This window comes from Phyllobates terribilis, unplaced genomic scaffold, assembly GCF_046119375.1.
Source record: "Phyllobates terribilis strain yellow unplaced genomic scaffold, ASM4611937v1 Scaffold_136__1_contigs__length_4911898, whole genome shotgun sequence".
NCBI classification, from domain to species: Eukaryota; Metazoa; Chordata; class Amphibia; order Anura; family Dendrobatidae; genus Phyllobates; species Phyllobates terribilis.
In genome coordinates this window covers 3,392,093-3,417,321 of record NW_027362896.1, presented here as the reverse complement: position 1 = coordinate 3,417,321, position 25,229 = coordinate 3,392,093, and the positions used below count along the sequence as shown (strand labels likewise).

The window sequence follows — 25,229 nt, the reverse complement described above, 5'->3', positions numbered from 1 at the left end:
TCATACCCCATGCTTGGCCCAGATAAAATGAAAAAGCTTCTACTCACCTCTCATGCTGGCGCCATTCCAGTGGTGTTGGCAGTCGCAATCCCTGGGCTCCCATGCGGTTGTTGTGACACGTGAGCCAGGACCCCAATCATAGCTGGCTTCACTGTCCCCACCTTTGTACGAATTGAACACAAAGAGGAAGTCAAAGATCAGCTGCAGCCCACACTTCTTCATGTTCAATTCGACAGAAAGCGGGGATAGTGACGCCAGCGCATTTGGCGATGTCCACGGCTTCCAGACTTCAGGCAGTAATTGCTGCAATGGATACTCTACAAAGTATTCAACATGAACATTTGATGGCAAAGTTAATTTGTCCATTTACTTTTGAGCCCCTGAAATGAGGAGGATTTGCAGAAAAATGGTTGCAATTCCTAAACGATTCACAGGATATTTTTGTTCAATCCTTTTTAATTCAACCTGAAAGTCTCCACTTCAATTGCATCTCAGTTGTTTCATTTTAAATCTACATTAGTGGCCTGCAGAGCTGAAATCACGAAGATTTGGTCAAATATTTCTGGACCTAACTGTATTCATATATTTACTAGTGATAAGCGAGCATGCTTGCCATTGCTCAATACTTGATCGAGCATCAGGGTGCTCAGGTTCTCAATCGAATATCGTGGGTGCTTAAGTCCCCCTCCCGCATGTTTCGCAGCTGTTAGACCGCCAAAAAACACGCGGGGATTGCCTGCCATACACGGTAATGACGTAGCCATTTTGGCTATTGGAATTACTGTGATTTGCCTGCCGCATCGCGTTAATGGGTTTTATACTTGATCGAGTAGTAAACATACCCGGGCACTGCGATGCTCGATCAAGTATCAAGCAATGGCAGGCATGCTCGCTCATTACTAATACTTACACTTTATGGACAAATATTGCATCTCTTGCCCCTACCCCCCAAAACAAATCCCAAAATGTCCTCCTGCCCCTTTTCCTAACTCCTAATCCCAAAATAGACAAGGACATTCGGAGTTGCCAATCCTCCCTCTTTTGTAGACTTCTGTAGATAAAACTTCTTCAGCCTCGGCTCTTTACCTCCTACAGACAAAATGGTGGAAAAACAAACCACTGTTTTTAATCAGTTATTTTTAATTACAGTTTTATTTTTAAAGGTAAATTACAATAAAATGTCCTCAATCCCTTTTTCCCTTCTCCCAATCCATAATGCTGGGGTAAGATTATCTCTACAGAGACCCCTGTACAGGAATATTAGGGCTCCAGCGACATCACATCTATTATACAGAGAATAGCGCTATCTCCATAGCTCTGTACACAAGGACATAGAGATCAGACAAGGTCCTCATATTCAGGCAGCTTCTATTTTACTCCAACCCTCTTTATAAGAACAAGATCAGAGTCTCATTATACCGAGCAGAGAAGCTCCAGGGACAAAGACCCCGTCTGGTCCTAACACGCCGGGGGCCCGGAGTATCCAGCCACGGGGCCCGGATTCTCTCATTTGTGGCCCCAGGGTTTCTTGTAGAATAAATCCCTTTCTCATCCAGTCCTGCAGTAATGACTTTGTTATCAGGTTTTGTAGGAGGGTTCGTCTGACTCCATCTTATGTTATCAGTATCTGTGCGAGAAACAAGAGACGTCCGGGCGCAGTTTTACCGAGTGTCCAGAGTCAGTTCTTCTACAGTCTGATAAAGAGCCGCGGGGTCTGCAACCGAACCTGAGGGTATACAGCTGTATACAGCGTACACACGGCTCTGTACACACACAGCTCCGCTCCGTACACACACAGCTCTGCTCCGTATGCCTCATACACACACGACTCCATACACACATGGCTCCGTACACACACTGTTCCGCAGACACATGGCTCCGTACACACACGGCTCCCCTCTGTACACATACTGCTCCATACACACGGCTCTATACACATGGATCCGCTCTGTACACACACGGCTCTGCTCTGTACGAACACGACAATGCTCCGTACACACACAGCTCCGCTCCGTACACACACGGCTCATTTACGTACACCTCGTACACACACGGCTCCGCTACGTACACCTCGTACACACACGGCTCCGAAACGTACACACACGGCTCAGCTACGTACACCTCGTACACACACGACTCCGCTCCGTACACACACGGCTCCAATACGTACACACACGGCTCCACTCCGTACACAAACAACTCTGCTATGTATACACACGGCTCATCTCCGTACACCTCGTACACACATGGCTTCGCTCCGTACGCCTCGTACACTTGCGGCTCTGCTCCGTACACACACTACTCTGCTCCGTACACACACGACTCTGCTACGTACACACACGGCTCATCTCCGTACACCATGTACACACATGGCTCCGCTCCGTATACCTTGTACACGCGCGGCTCCGCTCCATACACCTCGTACACGCGCGGCTCCGCTCCGTACACCTCGTACACGCGCGGCTCCGCTCCATACACCTCGTACACACACGGCTCCGTACACCTCGTACACACATGGCTCCACTCCGTACACCTCGTACACACGCGGATCCGGTCCGTACACCTCGTACACACGCGGCTCCGCTCCGTACACACGAGGCTCTGCTCCGTAAGCCTCGTACACGCGTGGATCCGCTCCATACGCCTCGTACACACGCGGCTCCGCTCCTCACGCCTCGTACATGCGCGGCTCCGCTCCTCACGCCTCGTACACTCGCAGCTCCGCCCCTCACGCCTCGTACACGCGCGGCTCCGCTCCTCACGCCTCGTACACGTGCGGCTCCGCTCCGTACGCCTCGTACACGCGCGGCTCCGCTCCGTACACCTGCGGCTCCGCTCCGTACACCTCGTACACGCGCGGCTCCGCACACCTCGTACACGCACGGCTCCGTTCCGTACACACACACGGCTCCGCTCCGTACACCTCGTACACACGCAGCTCTGCTCCGTACACCTCGTACACACGCGGCTCTGCTCCGTACGCCTCGTACACACGCGGCTCTGCTCCGTACGCCTCGTACACACGCGGCTCCGCTCCGTACGCCTCGTACACACGCGGCTCCGCTCCGTACGCCTCGTACACACACTCGGCTCCGTTCCGTACTCCTCGTACACACGCGGCTCCGCTCCTCACGCCTCGTATACACGCGGCTCCGCTCCGTACACCTCGTACACACGCGGCTCCGCTCTGTACGCCTCGTACACACACACGGCTCCGTTCCGTACACCTCGTACACACACGGCTCCACTACGTACTCCTCGTACACACACGGCTCCGAAACATACACACACGGCTCAGCTACGTACACCTCGTACACACACGACTCCGCTCCGTACACACACGGCTCCAATACGCACACACACGGCTCCACTCCGTACACAAACAACTCTGCTATGTACACACACGGCTCATCTCCGTACACCTCGTACACACATGGCTCCGCTCCGTACGCCTCGTACACTTGCGGTTCTGCTCCGTACACACACTACTCTGCTCCGTACACACACGACTCTGCTACGTACACACACGGCTCATCTCCGTACACCATGTACACACATGGCTCCGCTCCGTACACCTTGAACACGCGCGGCTCCGCTCCGTACACCTCGTACACGCGCGGCTCCGCTCCGAACACCTCGTACACACGCGGCTCCACTCCATACACCTCGTACACACACGGCTCCGTACACCTCGTACACACATGGCTCCACTCCGTACACCTCGTACACACGCGGATCCGCTCCGTACACCTCGTACACACGCGGCTCCGCTCCGTACACACGAGGCTCTGCTCCGTAAGCCTCGTACACGCGTGGATCCGCTCCATACACCTCGTACACGCGCGGCTCCGCTCCTCACGCCTCGTACACGCGCGGCTCCGCTCCTCACGCCTCGTACACAAACAGCTCCGCCCCTCACGCCTCGTACACGCGAGACTCCGCTCCGTACGCCTCGTACACGCGCGGCTCCGCTCCGTACACCTCGTACACACGCAGCTCTGCTCCGTACACCTCGTACACACGCGGCTCTGCTCCGTACGCCTCGTACACACGCGGCTCTGCTCCGTACGCCTCGTACACACGCGGCTCTGCTCCGTACGCCTCGTACACACGCGGCTCCGCTCCGTACGCCTCGTACACACACGCGGCTCCCCTCCGTACGCCTCGTACACACACTCGGCTCCGTTCCGTACGCCTCGTACACACGCGGCTCCGCTCCGTACACCTCGTACACACGCGGCTCCGCTCCATACACACGAGGCTCTGCTCCGTAAGCCTCGTACACGCGTGGATCCGCTCCATACGCCTCGTACACGCGCGGCTCCGCTCCTCACGCCTCGTACACGCGCGGCTCCGCTCCTCACGCCTCGTACACTCGCAGCTCCACCCCTCACGCCTCGTACACGCGCGGCTCCGCTCCGTACGCCTCGTACACGCGCGGCTCCGCTCCGTACGCCTCGTACACGCGCGGCTCCGCTCCGTACACCTGCGGCTCCGCTCCGTACACCTCGTACACGCGCGGCTCCGCACACCTCGTAAACGCGCGGCTCCGCTCCGTACACACACACGGCTCCGCTCTGTACACCTCGTACACATGCGGCTCTGCTCCGTACGCCTCGTACACACGCGGCTCTGCTCCGTACGCCTCGTACACACGCGGCTCTGCTCCGTACGCCTCGTACACACGCGGCTCCGCTCCGTACGCCTCGTACACACACGCGGCTCCGTTCCGTACGCCTCGTACACACGCGGCTCCGCTCCGTACGCCTCGTACACACACTTGGCTCCGTTCCGTACGCCTCGTACACACGCGGCTCCGCTCCTCACGCCTCGTATACACGCGGCTCCGCTCCGTACACCTCGTACACACGCGGCTCCGCTCTGTACACCTCGTACACACACACGGCTCCGTTCCGTACACACGCGGCTCCGCTCCGTACACCTCGTGCACACACACGGCTCCACTCCGTACACCTCGTACACGCGCGGCTCCGCTCCGTACGCCTCGTACACGCGCGGCTCTGCTCCGTACGCCACGTACACGCGCGACTCCGCTCCGTATGCCTCGTACACGCGTGGCTCCGCTCCGTACGCTCGTACACACACACTTCTCCGTTCCGTACACCTCATACACACACGGCTCCGCTCCTCACGCCTCGTACACACGCGGCTCCGCTCCGTACGCCTCGTACACACACACGGCTCCGTTCCGTACACCTCGTACACACACACGGCTCCGCTTCGTACACCTCGTACACGCGCGGCTCTGCTCCGTACGCCTCGTACACGCGCGGCTCCGCTCCGTACGCCTCGTACACGCGCAGCTCCGCTCCGTACGCCTCGTACACGCGCGGCTCTGCTCCGTACACCTCGTACACACGCGGCTCCGCTCCGTACACCTCGAACACACGCGGCTCGGCTCCGTACACCTCGAACACACGCGGCTCGGCTCCGTACACCTCGTACACACGCGGCTCTGCTCCGTACGCCTCGTACACACGGCTCCGCTCCGTACGCCTCGTACACGCGCGGCTCCGCTCCGTACCCCTTGTACACGCGCGGCTCCGCTCCGTACCCCTTGTACACGCGCGGCTCCGCTCCGTACACCTCGTACACGCGCGGCTCCACTCCGTACACCTCGTACACATGCGGCTCCGCTCCGTACACCTCCGCTCCGCTCCGTACACCTCGTACACGCGCGGCTCTGCTCCGTACACCTCGTACACGCGCGGCTCTGCTCCGTACACCTCGTACACATGCGGCTCTGCTCCGTACACCTCGTACACACGGCTCCGCTCCGTACGCCTCGTACACGCGCGGCTCTGCTCCGTACGCCTCGTAAACGCGCGGCTCCGCTCCGTACCCCTTGTACACGCGCGGCTCCGCTCCGTACCCCTTGTACACGCGCGGCTCCGCTCCGTACACCTCGTACGCGCGCGGCTCCGCTCCGTACACCTCGTACGCACGCGGCTCCGCTCCGTACACCTCGTACGCACGCGGCTCCGCTCCGTACACCTCGTACGCACGCGGCTCCGCTCCGTACACCTCGTACGCACGCGGCTCCGCTCCGTACACCTCGTACGCACGCGGCTCTGCTCCGTACACCTCGTACGCACGCGGCTCTGCTCCGTACACCTCGTACACACGCGGCTCTGCTCCGTACACCTCGTACACGCGCGGCTCTGCTCCGTACACCTCGTACACACGCGGCTCCGCTCCGTACACCTCGTACACACGCGGCTCTGCTCCGTACACCTCGTACACACGCGGCTCTGCTCCGTACACCTCGTACACGCGCGGCTCTGCTCCGTACACCTCGTACACACGCGGCTCTGCTCCGTACACCTCGTACACGCGCGGCTCTGCTCCATACACCTCGTACACGCGCGGCTCCGCTCCGTACACCTCGTACACACACGGCTCTGCTCCGTACACACTGTAAACCCCTCCTGACCCCACACATAAACTTCAGCTCATCCAGCACCATGACAACCAGCACAGCAGAGTCCTGCATCCACTGAGGCCCCTGATCATGTGACCCCTGACTCCTCCCCTCCTGTGACCTCATCACAGCTCCTGTGCGCACAGAGCAGCCATATATGTGGTGGCAGCTCAGCAGGTGGAGGTATGTGGAGACCCCCATTACTGGGCGCAGGGGGCATTAACCCCTTCAGCACGGAGACTCTTTTGGGGTCTCTGTGTGGTGTGAACAGTGAGGTAACAGCTGTGGACAGAATGCGGCTTAGCTGGTTCCCGTCCACATTAGATCCATTCAGACGACTGCAGGATGAAGGACAGAAGCCCAGAGAAGTCCTCACACAGCGCCATTATTCCTCTCCTAGTTCCGTCCAGCACAATAATTGCTGCTGTTACACAGCCAATAAATATGCGGGGATTGCGCGCCATACACAGTAATCCGGTAGCCATGTTGGATACTGGCATTACTGTGATTGGCCGGACGTATTGGGTCTTACAGCAGTGTTCCCCAACTCCAGTCCTCAAGGCCCACCAACAGGTCATGTTTTCAGGATTTCACTGGTGATAATTTACATCACCTGAGCAATACTAAGGAAATCCTGAAAACATGACCTGTTGGTGGGCCTTGAGGACTGGAGTTGGGGAACACTGTCTTATAGAACCTCTTCTAACACCGACCATCGCACATCAGAACTTTTATCTCCGAGAAATGTCTGGCCACGGTGGTCTCACCAAACTTCTGCTCTTTTTCAATTTTTTTTAGCAGCGGCCGCAGTGGATTTCATCCTAGAATCATAGAGCCGAATAGAGGACGATGTTCCTTCAGTCTGATTGTAATTGATCGTGATGTTTGTCCAACGTCCACTTTGCCACAAGAGCACTTTAACTAGTAAATCACCAGAACTCTAGCAGGTACAAAACACCGATATCCACAGGTGTCCCCTCTAATTGGTGGGAAAACTATCACCTTTAATAATCCTCCAACAGTTCTGGCATAACAAACACAGAAAAGTGCATGAAGGAGATGTCATAGTCAGCAATTCAACTGGTGTTCCATCCATACAAGACTAGAGAATACAACAACTACACGTTCTATCTCCTGATATGTTTTCCCCCATGGTCTTCAGTAATTGTATTATTACACAGGATCTTTATGATGTTACATCGGCTCATCATCTTCCTATTCAGGTCTCTACAATATCGGATCCTCTCAGTGGAGATCTTCTATATAACAGAATTTTTCTGAATCATCCATCCCATTAGGGATGGATATGGAAAGAGACAAGATGGCGGAGAGGATATTCCACCTCACCCTAGAGATCCTCTTCCAGCTTACTGGAGAGGTGAGAGATTCTGATGACGTCACATTACATCATTCTTATCTATGGGAATAACAGATGGACAGAACTGGAGAGGTGAGGACTCTGGAAATGTCTGGAGTGAGATTTATTAATGTGTCTCTCTATAACCAGGGTTACACAGTTGTGAAGAAGACCTCTAGTGAGCGCTGTCAGGACCCTGTGTCTGAGGGATGGGGAAGACCCCTGAGCCCAATCACAGGGCCTCCACCTCACCCCCTGATACATGATGACATCAATGACCAAAAGATCCTAGAACTCACCTACAAGATGATTGAGCTGCTGACTGGAGAGGTGACACTGCTGGGAATACTGGGACATTATACAGTAACGCTATGGAGGGATCGGGGGGATGACTATCATTGTATGTGTCAGGTTCCTATAAGATGTCAGGATGTCACTGTCTATTTCTCCATGGAGGAGTGGGAGTATTTAGAAGGACACAAAGATCTGTACAAGGACGTCATGATGGAGGTTCCCCAGCCCCTCACATCTCTAGGTAATAGACAGGACTAAATACACACGGCCTATATTATCTGTATGTAAAGAATGAATTCAGTCCCTGTATGTGTTTCCTCCAGATCTATCCAGTAAGAGGACAACACCAGAGAGATGTCCCCGTCCTCTTCTTCTACAGGACTGTAAACAAGAAGACCCCAATGTTCCTCAGGATCATCAGGTAGATGGAGAGAAGGTGTCATGAGATCTCCCCTATGATGTGTAGACAGCTGTGAGGGTCTTGTGCTCAGTCTTGTTTTATCCACCAGTATTATGTGTTTTATACTTGTTTAATGAGAACGGTGGAGATGGCAAGATTAGAGCTGATCATAGATGGGACTTCTCCATCTGTCTGTGACTTTTACAATGTTTGTTTCAGGGTGAAGATCTGACCCATATTAATACTACAGAGACATATGTGAGGGGTGATGAGCGGTGTAAAGAGGAGATTCCTACATATGACTACCCAGGTGAGTAGTAACCACTAAATGCTGAGAAGTCACAAATTCTTCTCAGTCACCGGCTGTGGCTCCTTTATCGGTTGTGTAGTCCGGCTGTATCACAATCGTGTGATCACCATTTTGCCTCTAGACCACAACATTCTCCTCCATCCAAAACTGTTCAAATAACTTTGGGCATTGAAAGACCTTTCCTGTAGAACTTACAACCTGGAGGATCCACCTCCCCCTGGGATTAGAAGATGCTGACCGTTACCTGCCCAGGTTTGTGAACTACAAGGCCAAATGACAACATACGTATAATTTGCTGACAAGTTAAAAAATCACTTGAAGAAAAACATTATGATGAGCCTGTAAGAGAAAGCGGAGGGTAATGATCTATTGGTTTCCTAGAATCCTGATATCGTATTAGATGAATCTACCTTTTCTCCCTTCTGTGCTGCTGAATGTGCTCATATGGTCCCTACAAGACCAGGTCCAGTCTTTATGACCAAACTTAACTTTTATGATTTGTTATTGTCTATACTCACAGTTTTTGACTACAGTATTTTGTGCCTTCCCACAGACAGTTTTGTGTTTCTAATCAGGCCTCATTTTTCGAATCTGACGTTTGTCACTTTATATGGTGATAACTTTGGAATTCTTCACAAAGGATAATAGGAAACAAATGGACCTTACAAATTATTTTCCAACTTCTCTTGAATCTGACAGTACCCTATATACAGTTGTACACTACTGTCTGGGCACATGGCAGGTTAAGAAGGGAAGGTGCGCCATTTAGCTATATGAATGCAGATCTTGCTGGAATAGTTGGCAGACACAATGTATTGGAGGCACTGTTCATGGTCACCTGGCAGCTCAAAAGATGGCCACCACGAACAGGCTTGGCGCTATCTACTCCATTTTCTTAGTGTTATCTTACGCCCTATTCTTAGTGGCTGGATAGAGCCTGCGTCGCCCAGAACTTCTGGTTCTGACTTCTCCTCCATTACCAGCGACACCTGCAAAATGAATAAGGCGTCAGGTGACAGAAGCAGACTTCATGGGAGCAGATCCCAGAGAAGATAGGACACACCATTTGCAGAATCCCTAATATGACAAAATGGCAGAAAACCAGAACAGTAGAAATCCCCATAAAGTGACTCCATTTTGGAAACTATAACCCTCAGTGAATTAATCTATAGGAGTAGTGACTATTTTGACTCCACATGCACTTTCCGGAAATTAGCACGTAGTGGATGTTGGAGAATGAATCTTGTACATTTGCCATTTTATTACCCAACATTTTCTTGCCTTTCTTGAGAACAATAAAATTACATCTTATGCTTAGGGATAGTTAATTTATCCAGGGATTTAATCTGACTGCCAGATTGGAGTCAGGAAGTGAATTTTTCCTCAATGATGTAAATTGGCCTTTTTGCCTTCCCCTGGATCAACTGCGGAATAGCTGCAGTGCACAAGAAATAGGCTGAACTGGATGGACGCTTGTCTTTTTTTGGCCTTATAAACTATGTAACTATGTAACACTTAGTGCCCAGATCGTGTTCCAGGAGACACACACCGTAAATTAAGTGGGTTCTTCTCACTATAGTAATGCCAAATACGTGGATGCTAAATGTGGTTTGGGCACACTGCAAGGCTCAGAAGTGAGGGGGAGATTTGACTTTGGGAGAGCGGATATTGCTGGATTGGTTTATGGAAGCCATGTTGCTTTACAAGAGCCTTTGAGCCACTAATAATGTGGAAACCTGTTTTTCCACCGACAGATGAATGACTTGAGTGGGGACTTGTTTTTTATGAGATGAGTAGAAGTTTTATTGGTATTATTTTAGCTTACATAATATTGGTGGCTTTTTATTCCATATTTGGGAAGCAGAATGAACAAATAGTTGAACGCCACGCTTTACTGGTTCATTATATGTGGTTTTCTATTAAACTGTGATCTGTCAGTGTCTTAGTGAATAATTCCATATTTTTGCATAACTTGCCGTTTTTACGGACAGTTTAAGTAGAAATGTCATAATATATAAAATTCAACGATATTTTATTCTAAAATAATAATTGTTTTTATCCTTGGCAGATGACTGCACCAGGAGATCAGAGGGACAGCTGACATCTTCAATTTTTAAATCAGATGATCTTGAGATCCCACAGGATACAATTGAAGTGAATGCCATTACTCCAGATTTACCATCATCCCTTCACAGCAAAGAGCTATTATCTGATCCTTTGAAACAGGTCCTGTCTTCTGATTCATTACCGACTCCTAAGGAAAATCAAAGTCACAAAATAAGCATTAAAAAACGAACTGATCATAAAGCAAATAAGTCATTTTCAAGTTCAGAATATAGAAATAGTTTTCCCTTCGAAAAGTCCTTTCTTAAACTTGAACAATTCCACACTGCAGAGAATAGATTTTTTTGTTCCAAGTGTGAGAAATGTTATAACCAGAAATCAGATCTTGTAAGACACCAGAGAACCCATACAGGGGAGAAGCCATTTTCATGTTCAGAATGTGGGAAATGGTTTAACCAAAAATCAAATCTTAATTGCCACCAGAGAACCCACACAGGGGAGAAACCTTTTTCATGTTCAGAATGTGGGAAATGTTTTAACGATAAATCAGCTTTGGTTAGGCACCAGAGAACCCACACCGGAGAGAAGCCTTTTTCATGTTCAGAATGTGGGAAATGTTTTAGCAATAACTCAGATTTTGTTAAACACCAGAGAATTCACACAGGGGAGAAGCCATTTTCATGTTCTCAATGTGGGAAATGGTTTACACGGAAATCAACTGTTAATAAACATCGGAGAAGTCACACAGGGGAGAAGGCTTTTTCATGATCAGAATGTTGGATATGTTTTAACATAAAAATGTACAAAAACTTTTTAAAGGGGTTGCCCACTACTAGGACAATCTCTTGTCATTCCTCATGTTTGACCTCGTTAACATAAAAACACTCATACTCACCTTCCTTGCCAGCTCCGTTGTGGCGGTGTCGGTATTCGTGTTCCCGGGGTTCGTAAGGTTGTTTCATCACACGAGCCCTGCGCCCAATCAGCGCCAGCTTCACTGTCCCCACCTTGGACGTATTGGACATCAACAGGAAGCCAGGGGTTTGACTGCTCTCCGATTCCCTCTTAATGTTTGATTTGTCCGAAGTTGGGGACAGTGATGTCATCTTTGGGTCCATGCAAAAGTTTGGGCACTGTGCATGGTTACTACCTAGTAGCCAGCCAAGAGTCTTTCAATTCTTGTTTGAGGGATTTTCATCCATTTTTCCTTGGAAAATTCCTCCAGTTCTGTGAGATTCCTGGGTCGTCTTGCATGCACTGCGATTGTGAGGTCTAGCCACATATGTTCAGTGGTGTTCATATCAGGGCAGTTGTGAAACCTTTATCTTGCGCCTTTTTAGGGGTAGTCTATTGTGGATTTTGAGTTCTATTTTAACCTCATCGTTCCTCAGGACTTGTTTCCAAAATGCATCAGGCTTGTTTTATATGTTCTTTTGCATACTTCTGATGTTGAATTTTATGGTGAGGATGCAGAACAGGTTTTCTTCTGATGAAACTTCCATGAAGGTGATATTTGTGCATGTGTCTCTGAACAGTAGAACAATGAACCACAACTCCTGAGTCTGCTAAATCTTTCTGAAGATCTTTTGCAGTCAATCAGAGGTTCTGATTTGCCTCTCTAGCAATACTACTAGTAGTTCTTACTGTAATTTTGCTTGGTCTTCCAGACTTTATCTTGACCTCCACTGTTCCTGTTAACTGTCATTTCTTAACTGAGGAAAGGGCAACTTGAAAACACTATGCTATCTTCTTAAAGCCTCCTGCTTTGTGCGCCTCCACCATTTTTATTTTTGGTGTACTAGGCAGGTGCTTAGAAGTACCCATGGCTGCTGTTTTTTAGCACAAGGTTAGAAAAGGCTGGATTTTTATAAAGCTGCGAAATTTGCGTCTCCTGGCCTTTCCTAATGACGATAGTGAACAAGCTATAACCCTGACAGTCTAATTAAGGTCTGAAACCTTGGTCAAAGTTATCTGAGCACACAAATTTTCAAGGGTGCCCAAACTTTTGCATCAACCCATTTTCATTTTTGTAATTGTTAAATTGAAAAAAAAATGACTATATACAGTATATATATTTTTGCCTAAAACACACAGGAAATGTGTCATCTTTAACTTTAGCCCTTTAAGAGATTAGAATAACAGTCATTTTGACCAGGGGTGCACAAACTTTTGCATGCCACTGTACAGTAGTCTTTATATGGTAGATTATATTTAATTGTACATGAAGAGAAGGAGGTTGATTCCTCCTTTTTATACAAATCTCCAATTGATGTAATACCCAAAAGTTACCAATTTTTAAGTTCAAAATCTGGATTTTATTGCTCTAAAGTTTCTATAGGCGCTTTTATAGAGCGCAGTTAGCATAGAACTTATTTTGTTAGTGAGTACACCCCATACTTCTAATGCTGCATCTACCTTCGGTGATATACAGATTTTGTTTGTTGAGGTTCAAGATGTTGTATGAATAAAAGGAAGATGGGATATTGAATGTTCCTACTAAGTGTCTTTCAATTGCTAAGTAATATAAGGGATTTCATATAGCATGCACATACAGTTATCTTCACATGAGAATGATCAGCTCACCCACCAAAGGACCCGACGCATGTTTCACCACAGCTTCGTCTGTGGTGAAACACGTGTCGGGTCCCTTGGTAAGTGACCTGATCATACTCATGTGAAGATAACTTTGTGCATGCTAAAAAGAAAAGAGATGCGCTGCAAACCACTCAAAATACCAAAAGAGTGATTCCTACCTGTCTAAGAGAAAATGGTAGTCCAAATGAAGATATACGCGTGCTGCTTCCAGGGGTCCTTTGAAGAAGTCACAACTGCAACTAGAGGTGATAGACACGTGCCGGAGTCGGTAGAACAAGCCGTGAGTGTTGCAGAAAATGGGTTCAAACGGCGTGTTAACGCCGGAGATAGAAGGCTGGAGATGAGGCTTCTCTATACTGACAATGAGAGGAGGAAGGCGTTGCATCATGGAGCTGTAAGGAGATGGGAACAATGTCTTTCTGTTTTTTAAATATGGGACTAAGGACGCAGTCTGACAGCCATATTAATCGGACGTATATCGGAGTGCAATGTTAAACGGCGACTCTCCCTACTCAAGTGTGACAGCTCTATAGGAATACATGAAGTTGTCACGCTCGTGTCGGGAGAGCTGCCAGCCAGTCCAATCATTGCATTTCGATCTATGTGCAACGGGTCTGGGAGGCGGAACCTCTGAGCAACTATACAAGGGGGCGGTCCTTGTAAGGAAGCGGGTGGCTCCCAGGGAAGACGGGCAGGTAGTCACGGCAAGTGACAGGGACAGTCTCTGGGTAGAAGGACGGGTAGTCACGGCAAGTGACAGGGACAGTCTCTGGGTAGAAGGACAGCAGGCAGGTGGCTGGTGAGCGCTCCCAGGTGAGTGGGCGAGAGTCTCTGGACTGGCAGGTGGTCACGGCAAGTGACGGCAGAGCCTCCAGGTAGGCTAGCAGGCAGGTAGCAGGTGAGCGCTCCCAGGTGAGCGGGCAAGAGTCTCTGGACAGGCAGGTGGTCACGGCAAGTGACGGCAGAGCCTCCAGGTAGGCTAGCAGGCAGGTAGCAGGTGGACGCTCCCAGGTGAGCGGGCAAGCTGGTCCATAGACAGACTGACAGGTGTCGGAAGGCAGACCGTCGGACCGCAGGCTTGCAAGCAGGTAAGCGGATATCAGGCAGGTATCAAGCAGGAATCTGGCAGGTGACTGGCAGGTAACAGGCAGGAATCTGGCAGGTGACTGGCAGGTAACAGGCAGGAATCTGGCAGGTGACTGGCAGGTAACAGGCAGGAATCTGGCAGGTGACTGGCAGGTAACAAGCAGGAATCTGGCAGGTGACTGGCAGGTAACAAGCAGGAATCTGGCAGGTGACTGGCAGGTAACTGGTAACGGGACCTGAGGGCTGAAGCAGAGTGAAGGCTTTGCAACAACATTGCTCGGGCACCTCCATCTTGGAGGAGGTGCCTTATATATGGAGAGGTCCTCCGGCCATTGGCCGGGGACTCCTTAGGGCGGCGCGCGTGGCCCCTTTAAGAGAGGGGGAGCGCACGCGCGCGCCCTAAGCACAGTGACCGGGGAGGAGCGCGCGCTGCCAGCAGAGCGGGAGGAAGACGCCGGGCACGGAGCGGAGAGGTGAGGGGAACAGTGTCCCTGCCTAGCAGGAGGCAGGGACGCCGACTCTACAGTACCCCCCCCTTTAGGCCCCCCCTTTTTTAGGCCAGACAGAAATTTACCAAGGATGAGAGGGGCATGGATGTTCTCCCGGGGCTCCCACGTTCTCTCCTCAGGACCAAACCCCTTCCAATCTACTAGAAAAAAGGTCTTTCCTCTTACCCTTTTGGTGGCCAGAATGTTCTCTAACTCAAACTCGTTTTCAGCGGAAACCGGAGCAGGAGGCGTACCTGTAGACTTGGAAAAAGAGTTAAGTACCACGGGTTTGAGGAGAGATACATGGAAGGAGTTAGGGATCCGCAAGTTGGCCGGGAGTTTCAATTTATAGGCCACCGGGTTGATCTGTTTGATAACCTCCAGTGGGCCGATGAACCGAGGCCCTAACTTGTAGGAAGGAATCTTGAGCCGGACATACTTGGACGAGAGCCAGACTTTATCTCCAGGACGGAATTGTGGAGGATCCAGGCGTCTTTTGTCAGCGTGTTTTTTCATCCGCTCGGACGACTGAAGGAGTGCGGATCGGGTACTCTCCCAAATGGAGGAAAATTTGCTAACGAGAGATTCCGCAGCCGGATTGTCCACCGAGGTGGAGACGGGAAATGGGATCCGAGGATGCTGACCGAAGACTACAAAAAACAGGGAATTTGGAGGAAGATTCGCTCTCGTGATTATTGTAAGAGAATTCGGCCCAAGGTAGGAGATCCACCCAGTCTGAATGGTGGGCATTAACGAAGTGCCGGAGGTAACTGGTCAGGATCTGATTGATCCGCTCCACTTGACCATTGGACTGTGGGTGGTAAGCGGAGGAGAAGTCCAGGGTGACGTCTAGCAGCTTACATGTGGCTCTCCAGAAGCGTGAGGTGAACTGAACCCCACGATCCGACACGATGTGGAGGGGCAGGCCATGGAGACGGAAGATGTGGCGGATAAAGTCTTTAGCCAGCTCGGGTGCAGACGGGAGGCCTGGCAGGGGAATGAAATGAGCCATTTTGGAAAAACGGTCAGCAACCACCCAAATGACCGTACAACCGGCAGAGACAGGGAGATCAGTTATGAAGTCCATAGCTATATGCTGCCAGGGGGCAGTAGGTACTGGAAGAGGAAGGAGGCGACCGGCTGGCAGGTGTCTCGGAACCTTGTTGCGGGCGCAGGACACACAGGCAGAAACAAAGTCTATAACGTCCTTGTGCAGGGTAGGCCACCAGTAGTGCCGGGTAATAAGCTGGAGGGTCTTTTTCTGACCGGCGTACCCAGCTAGCTTAGACGAGTGACCCCAGTGTAGGATTTTCTCCCGATCAGGTACCGTTACAAATGTCTTACCGGGAGGGAGACGATTTAGACTCATGGGGGCCACCTGCATTACTCTGGCGAGATCGATGATGTGTTTAGGCTCCTCCTCAAGATCAGACACCAGGAAGGATCGGGACAAGGCGTCAGCTTTGATGTTTTTGTCAGCCGGGTGAAAATGAAGAACGAAATCAAAGTGGGCAAAAAACAAGGACCACCGGGCTTGGCGCGGGTTAAGTCTCTGGGCGTTCTGGAGATAGGCCAAGTTCTTGTGGTCTGTGTAAATTTTTACCGGGTGAAGAGCCCCCTCGAGCAGGTAACGCCACTCCTCCAGTGCCAGCTTAATGGCCAATAATTCTCGGTCTCCAATAGAATAATTGCGCTCAGAAGAGGAGAAGAGTTTGGAGAAAAAAACGCAGGTTACCATTCTTCCAGAAGATGACTTTTGGGTAAGTACCGCCCCGGCTCCGGAGGAGGAAGCGTCAACTTCTAGGAAGAATTGTTTGTTGCCGTCCGGACGATGCAGCACCGGGGCGGAGGAGAAAGCCTGTTTTAAGGAAAGAAAGGCCTCCTCAGCTTCGGGCGGCCATTCTCTGGGATTAGTACCCTTACGGGTGAGCGCAGAAATAGGGGCAGTCCGGGAAGAGAAGTGCGGTATGAAGAGGCGGTAATAGTTGGCGAAGCCCAGGCACCGCTGAATAGCCTTCAACCCCTCTGGTCGGGGCCACTTCTGGATGGCAGACAGTTTCTCAGGATCCATTTGTAGGCCGGTCTGAGAGATTATGTAGCCCAGAAATGGAAGAGAGGTCTGCTCAAAGATGCACTTCTCATATTTAGCATAGAGGTGGTTCTGCCTGAGCCTGAGCAGGACCTGACGAACATCCCTCCGGTGAGTAGGAAGGTCCGGAGAGAAGACCAAGATGTCGTCCAGGTACACCACCACGCAGGAGTAGAGAAGGTCACGGAAGATGTCATTGACCAACTCTTGAAAGACGGCAGGAGCGTTACAGAGACTGAAGGGCATTACAAGGTACTCATAGTGGCCGTCCCGGGTGTTGAATGCCGTCTTCCACTCATCCCCCTGACGGATACGGACCAGGTTATACGCCCCACGGAGATCCAGTTTGGTGAAGATTCTAGCCCCCCTCAGACGGTCAAATAATTCAGGAATGAGCGGGAGGGGGTATTTATTCTTCACTGTAATCTGGTTAAGACCTCTATAATCTATACATGGACGGAGTGAGCCATCCTTCTTTTTGACGAAGAAGAAGCCTGCTCCCGCCGGGGAGGTAGATTTCCGGATAAATCCCCGGGCCAGATTCTCCTCAATATATTCTGACATGGACCGGGTCTCTGCAGCGGACAAAGGGTTGATACGCCCACGGGGAGGAGTAGAGCCGGGTATCAGGTCGATTGGGCAGTCGTATGGTCTATGAGGGGGTAATGTCTCTGCTTCTTTTTTATTGAAGACATCCGCATAAGACCAATAGGGAACCGGTAGACCGGGTAGATTGACTGGGGTAGGAGAAGGACGAGCAGGATGAACGGGAACTAGACAAGTCTTATGGCAGTCCTGTCCCCAGCGAAGGACTTCTCCGGTCTGCCAGTCAAGCACGGGTGCATGTTTCTGGAGCCAAGGTAGGCCTAGCAAGAGTGCGTGAGAGAGTCCAGGCAGAACATGAAAGGAGATGCTCTCAGAATGCAGCATTCCCACCTGTAGAGTTAGAGATTCGGTGATGAGTTGGATGGGATGTGGTAAGAGACCCCCATCCACGGCGGCGACAGATAAAGGTACGGCCAGAGGTTTGGTGGGAATGTGGTATTTTTCTACCAGGGATTGAGAGATGAGATTTCCAGCAGCTCCTGAGTCAAGTTGAGCCAGTTCAAAATAGCGGTTCTCTCCGCAGATGATAGAGACTGACAGCATCAGGGATGGAGAGGGTTTACTTTTGTCTAGGGTGACCTCTCTGAGCGATCCTAGACACAGGCGTTTCCCGACCTCTCTGGGCAGGAACGGATCCGGAGCTCCTTACTGCCACAGTAGAAGCAGCTCCCCTCGGCACGGCGTAAGTCTTGACGGGTTTTGACCATCTTGGTCTGGTCGACCTGCATAGGCTCAGGTGAGTGTGCCTGGGGAGTAACAGAGGGAGTGACGGGTTTCTGGAAGGTAGGGGCTAGACGTGGAAACCTCCTCTCACGGGTGACCTCTTTGGCGCGCTCCTGGAACCGGATGTCAATCCGAGTGGCAAGTGTTATTAAGTCGTCGAGAGTGGTCGGAATGTCCCGACCGGCGAGTTCATCTTTAATACAGCCGGACAGACCCTCCCAGAAGACAGACACCAGGGTGTCGTTATCCCAGGCCAGCTCCGAAGCAAGGGTACGGAACCGTATGGCATATTGGCCCACGGTGAGATTTCCTTGATGGAGGCGTAGCAGAGACGATGCGGATGAGGTTCTCCGTCCGGGTTCGTCGAATACTTTCCGGAAAGCCGTGAGAAAGGCTGGCAGGTCGGACACCAGGGGGTCTCCTCTCTCCCATAGAGGATTTAGCCAAGCCAGAGCCTCCCCCGTGAGGTGGGACATGATAAAGGCTACTTTGGACCGGTCGGAGATAAACTGGTGGGACAAGAGTTCAAAGTGCAGGGTGCACTGGTTTATGAAGCCCCGAGCTTGAGCGGGGTCAACTCCGAAGCGAGGAGGTGCAGAAAGCCGGGGTCAGGATACCATGGTATTGGTGGGCAGCGGCGCTGCCGGGTTGCGAGTCAAGACACTAGCGGTGGTTGCTGGTGGAGCAGTCAGATTGTCCAGGCGAGAGTTGACATTCCGCAGGTGACTCAGGATGGACTCCTGTTGGGACCTCTGACGGGACAGTTCATGACATAGGTCCGAGAGCGAGGGAGCTTGGGTGCCACCGGGTTCCATGGCCCGAGCAAACTGTAACGGGTCTGGGAGGCGGAACCTCTGAGCAACTATACAAGGGGGCGGTCCTTGTAAGGAAGCGGGTGGCTCCCAGGGAAGACGGGCAGGTAGTCACGGCAAGTGACAGGGACAGTCTCTGGGTAGAAGGACGGGTAGTCACGGCAAGTGACAGGGACAGTCTCTGGGTAGAAGGACAGCAGGCAGGTGGCTGGTGAGCGCTCCCATGTGAGCGGGCGAGAGTCTCTGAACAGGCAGGTGGTAAAGGCAAGTGACGGCAGAGCCTCCAGGTAGACTAGCAGACAGGTAGCAGGTGGACGCTCCCAGGAGAGCGGGCAAGAGTCTCTGGACTGGCAGGTGGTCACGGCAAGTGACGGCAGAGCCTCCAGGTAGGCTAGCAGGCAGGTAGCAGGTGAGCGCTCCCAGGTGAGCGGGCAAGAGTCTCTGGACAGGCAGGTGGTCACGGCAAGTGACGGCAGAGCCTCCAGGTAGGCTAGCATGCAGGTAGCAGGTGGACGCTCCCAGGTGAGCGGGCAGGCTGGTCCATAGACAGACTGACAGGTGTCGGAAGGCAGACCGTCGGACCGCAGGCTTGCAAGCAGGTAAGCGGATATCAGGCAGGTATCAAGCAGGAATCTGGCAGGTGACTGGCAGGTAACAGGCAGGAATCTGGCAGGTGACTGGCAGGTAACAGGCAGGAATCTGGCAGGTGACTGGCAGGTAACAGGCAGGAATCTGGCAGGTGACTGGCAGGTAACAGGCAGGAATCTGGCAGGTGACTGGCAGGTAACAGGCAGGAATCTGGCAGGTGACTGGCAGGTAACAAGCAGGAATCTGGCAGGTGACTGGCAGGTGACTGGCAGGTAACAAGCAGGAAACTGGCAGGTGACTGGTAACGGGACCTGAGGGCTGAAGCAGAGTGAAGGCTTTGCAACAACATTGCTCGGGCACCTCCATCTTGGAGGAGGTGCCTTATATATGGAGAGGTCCTCCGGCCATTGGCCGGGGACTCCTTAGGGCGGCGCGCGCGGCCCCTTTAAGAGAGGGGGAGTGCACGCGCGCCCTAAGCACAGTGACCGGGGAGGAGCGCGCGCTGCCAGCAGAGCGGGAGGAAGACGCCGGGCACGGAGCGGAGAGGTGAGGGGAACAGCGTCCCTGCCTAGCAGGAGGCAGGGACGCCGACGCTACACTATGCATGATTTATACGGCTGTCTGACTGCGTCCTATGTGTGAGTCGTCCGAGACTGTATTTTGAGAGCACAGAAAAGTGGTTAATATTTCTTGCATGGGGCTTCAAGTCAGTGGACTTTTATAAGGGATATTCTGATGCTGCATGTTGGGGGGCTTGCACAGGGAGGAGGAGGATGTAAGCACGGGGCTGCATGTTGACTGGGCTGCACAGGGAAAGGCTATTGTTGCATATGGGAGGGCTTGCACAGGCAGTGGGGCAATTCTGCCTGTAAAGAGCTGCAAATTTGGAGCTTGCACAGGGAAGGGGGTGATGTTACATGTCGGTGGTCTTGCACAGGGATTGTGCTGATACTGCATGCACAATGCTGCATGTTGGGTGGCTTGCACAGGAAGGGGTGATGTTGCTTGCATAGGGCTGCATGTTGGAGACTGTACAGGGCAGCGGCTGCTGGCTGTTTCTTGCATGGTGCTGCATGCTGGGGGCTTCGCAGGAAAGGGGATGTTACTTGCATGAGGCTGCAGGTAGGTGGTGTTTATGTGAAGGGAAGGGGTGAGGTTACTTACGTGGCGGGGTGGGGACGTCACAGGAAAGGGGGTGATGTTGGTTATCTGAAGTAAGGGATTAATGTTATTTACATGGATATCTGCCTGAAGGGGCTGAGAGGTGAGGAGTGAGTCATGTTTTGAACATAAAATGTTTTTTCTTGTTAATAGTATTGGGGGACACAGAACCGTGGGTACACACAGTGTCACCTGGAGGCTCAAAACTGCATTAAAAAAATGTTGCTCCACATAACGGGCTACATTCCCTAGTCAGACACTGTGAAGCTCAATTTTAGCCCAGTGTCCATAGTAGTTAGGCACAAATTGCATTGAATCTTCTACACAATTTTTTTCCCAGGTGGTGCAGATTTCCTCCATCTTTTTTTCACCATCCCTTTCACTTCACTGTAGTGTATCTCCCTGCGAATTACATTTCATCACTGGCCATTGTCCACCATGACTGCTACCGCAGTGGAGTGCTGGTGTCTCCACAATCCATGTGAGGTCACGGAAGCGGTGACCCTGTGAGCATCCAATGACATCAGATACAGTAGATGAGTATAATCCCTTCAAACTCCCCCTCCCCTTCTCTTTATTTCTATTGGCTTGCTTGAGTCTGTCCATTGAGGGTCTCCCAACTTTCTATTCCCATTGGGCCATTCTTTTCTCTCTTTCTGTACTTTCTTGATGCTTCTCGGCGGCTTTTTTCCGGGGTTCATGTGCTTTTTTGTGAAGTTCGAGGAAGTGTTATCGGTGGTACGGGGCCCACCCAGGTCCTGGCTGCTGGCTAGGCACTGTACTACATGTGTGTGACTTGCACAATATTGCAAGTTCATCTATGTGCAGTTCTAATGCAAGGCGATCGCCCCCCTCAATGGATGAAGAGGCTGAGAGTGGTTGTTCATCAGTATTCTGCAGCTGTGTTACCTCTTCTAGTAAGGGGGTCTGCTGCATCCCATGTGTGCATTTTCCTTGCGATCTTGGCTGATCAATACCATTGCATTTTTGCTTTGTTTCTAAATGAATTATTCGGGGAATTTTTAAAGTTTCTTTCATTGCTTTGGCTGTGCTGTTTATTTTCTTGCGGCTAGGTCAGAAATCTTGTTCCGCCTATAGGGTGGCATGATACCACTCCCACCTCCCCCACCTGGCTTGGGTGCAGTGGTAGAGTGGTATGACGGAGGCGAAGGGAGGGTGGGGGGTGGAATAAGAGACTGGCATTTTTCTCCCTTCAAGCAGTTTTCACTGGGTTTACTTGGGAAGAGCCTTATTTTCCTGGGTTTTCTGCTGCAGACTCTCTTGTTGACTCTCTTCTCCTGTTCTCACACTCCTTTCCTAAGTAAGCATCCAAACAGAAGACCCAGGTGCCATCTGTCACCTTTGCCATTTGAGGACACAGTAGCATGCTTTCATGCCTGCACCTTTACTGGTTAGCAATAGGTGCCATTTTGGGCCTATTTTCAATTTTCCAGGCACCATGTCCTCTTCCTAGGAGCCCACATGCAGCCTCCTGTGGCTCTAGTTACTTATTGTCTTTGTTTGCGCTGTGACAAATACCTCCCATGTGTTTAGCCCGGCTCCCTCTATGCTCACTGCCATATAGGTGCTCCCAGAGGTTTTTCTCCTCTCGTGACTCCTATTCCTACAGAGACGACAAACTCCTCTCGACCCTCCAACTCCAGGCAGCCCTCATTCAAACCTAGACTGTCCTCACACACCCATTTTAAGGCCACAAAGCCCTCCACTTCCAGATCCTCCACTATACGAAGATCTTATATTACACTAAAGTTTTCCTACTTGAAGGGACAGGTTTCTGCCCTTTCCATACTTTTTCATGATATACTAGCATTTCACAAACAGGTTAAGACCTTCCTACAGGAGGTGGCTCATTGCACCCTCCTTACATTCAATTGGTGGAACTTTGGGACCTTTTTTTTTTTATTGCTCTCCAATAGCCTCCCTTTGAGCTTCTTAGGCAACTTCTCCTCAAAATTCCTTTTATAGAAGCTGTTGCGAGGCAAAAAATCAGAAAATAAGGCATTGTGGCGGGTGCTGTCATGATTACAACCAAGATGAGAAGGTGTAGAAAAACAGTGAACATTTATTTATCACATGATGACCTGAGGAAGAAATCAAATCAATGTTGATTGATTGATATCCGGCCACCACCCTCGGGGGTGGTGGCCGGATAGCAAGGCTCCTCAACTACAATATGTAAGTGGCATTATGCTTGACTTGATAAATTTGCTCTTTTTTTCAGACTTCCCTATGTGCAATATCTTGACTAGCTGATAGTATGTGTTAAATGTAAATGAATTTAGGCGCTTGCATCTTATTTATTCATTACTTATTTATGTTCTGACACACATTTGCACTTTGTTTAATTTTGCTGCTATCATATATATTGAGTACTGATATCTATGCACTAGCACTTTCTAATACTTTTTTACATCCTGCTCCTTTATATTTATTGGCATTTATACTCCTCTAGGGATGATTATAAAACACTATATACTTAAAATCTATTCCGTCATATGCTTTGCTATTTGATTGCTACATGTTCTGATACCTTTGCTTATTTTATGTATGTTTTATATTTATTCCTAATAAAATTACAATTTAAACAATTTATTTATGCCTCATTTTAATAGAGACATGATTTGGAGCTCTAGTATTTTGTTTCTTGATCGACTTTGATTGCTGCATTTCGGGGGTTAACATGCCAGCAGTGGTGTTTGACCGCTCCTGGCACATAGCACCGGGTGTCAGCTGTGACAATCAGCTGACACCCGGCGGCGATCGCCCCGCAGCGCTTGAGTGCGGGCGCGATCGCATTATGCGTATTAGTACGTAGCTGGTCCATAAGTCCCAGGGCGCAGCTACGTACTATTACTGACGTCGTTGGAAAGGGGTTAAAGAACAGTAACTGCCAGTTGGATCATTATCAGGGTGCGTTCACACAGTGTGATTTGTTGCAGAAACTATCTGCAGCAAAGTCCTCACCAGTAGACCTGCACTAAGTTGTTCAGATCTTGCAGACAATTGTTCTGTCTTCAGCAGTACCGGTTAAAAACAACAACAAAAACATCCATGATATTCGCTTATACAACCAAGGTGTTAGGTCCTCCCAGTCCTCGGTGTATTCCGGCCTTCCATATGCCCCATGCAGCCTGATTAATTGCAGAGATCATAAGGGACAAAACATTTTTTACAGTTTTATTGTAAAGTGACATAAGTTTCTTTTGGCTGAGGGTCTGACTGGTGGTACCCCCACTGTTCCATAGGACAGGCTCTGGAAGAGGTCATGCTACATATTTTACAGAGGGGTAAAAATACTCCTCTTAGCAATTTTGATGAGTATGTTTAGCCAACATGATTTGCAGTAACTCAAATCTATAGTACATGGATAGGTATACATAATACTAAGATCTCACTATTAAGGGAAACTATCGCATAAACAAAGCTTACAAATGGTCCTCAGCAAATATTTCAAACTGCAACCCATCCTTTTCATGTGTCAGGATGGGTTGCAGACTTAAGAAACAGCTCAAGAAATGCAACAATTGTCAGAGGAGCAGCGTGGGGTAATTGTTGAACAACCATACGTCACTCAGCCACTGGGCAGGGCTGTGACATGAGAACAAATATAACCTCCCCGCTGACTGAGCACAACAGGGTTTTTTTTCTCTCCAGACTCAGTTCTACATGCTCAGTCCGTCGCCATTCCCTGTTGTAACGCCGTCAGGCAGACAGAGCAGAACGGGTATACAGTTAAGCATAGAGGAGGATGAAGCAGAAGAAAAACCCCTGTTGTGCTCAGTCAGCGGGGGGATTTATTTTTTCTCATGTCACAGCCCTGCTCTTTGGCTGTCGGAGATTTGTTTGTTCATGACGCTGCTTCTCTGAAAGTTGAGACACTTCTCAAGCTGTGTTTCTTCATTCTGCAACCCATCCTGACACGTGACTAGGACAGACTGCACTCTGAAATATGTGACAAAGGCCATCTTTATCATATTGCTGGAGAACCCCTGGAGAACAGTTTTATTGTTTTGGAATATTTGAATGCTGTATCACCCCATGCATTAAAAGGAGAACAAAGAACTAGTTTGAAGGCTGCGATTAGTTATCACCTAATCCTTAACCCCGTCATGACATTTGACGTACCTATACATCATGGTCGAATGGGGTTCCCGACTGATGTTGTATAGGTACGACATGGGTATCATGCGTGG

The 25,229-nt window shown here is 50.5% G+C and overlaps 1 protein-coding gene across 5 annotated transcripts; it reads left to right on the top strand.

Moving 5' to 3' along the window:
• The first annotated feature begins 6,560 nt into the window (after nucleotides 1-6,560).
• Nucleotides 6,561-11,947, top strand: LOC141204984 (uncharacterized). 5 transcript variants are annotated; one of them, XM_073664034.1, is made up of 8 exons: nucleotides 6,561-6,625; nucleotides 7,241-7,389; nucleotides 7,666-7,820; nucleotides 7,950-8,129; nucleotides 8,211-8,334; nucleotides 8,417-8,514; nucleotides 8,713-8,803; nucleotides 10,872-11,946. In XM_073664034.1, the coding sequence occupies exons 3-8, from the start codon at nucleotides 7,743-7,745 to the stop codon at nucleotides 11,633-11,635; spliced, it is 1,335 nt and encodes a 444-aa protein (XP_073520135.1). In that variant the 5' UTR covers nucleotides 6,561-6,625; nucleotides 7,241-7,389; nucleotides 7,666-7,742; the 3' UTR covers nucleotides 11,636-11,946. The 5 variants fall into 5 exon arrangements, with proteins under 5 accessions (XP_073520135.1, XP_073520131.1, XP_073520133.1 ...); XM_073664030.1 differs by having other exon boundaries at nucleotides 7,950-8,334; nucleotides 10,872-11,947; XM_073664032.1 differs by lacking the exon at nucleotides 7,241-7,389 and having other exon boundaries at nucleotides 7,950-8,334; nucleotides 10,872-11,947.
• Nucleotides 11,948-25,229: the final 13,282 nt, after the last annotated feature.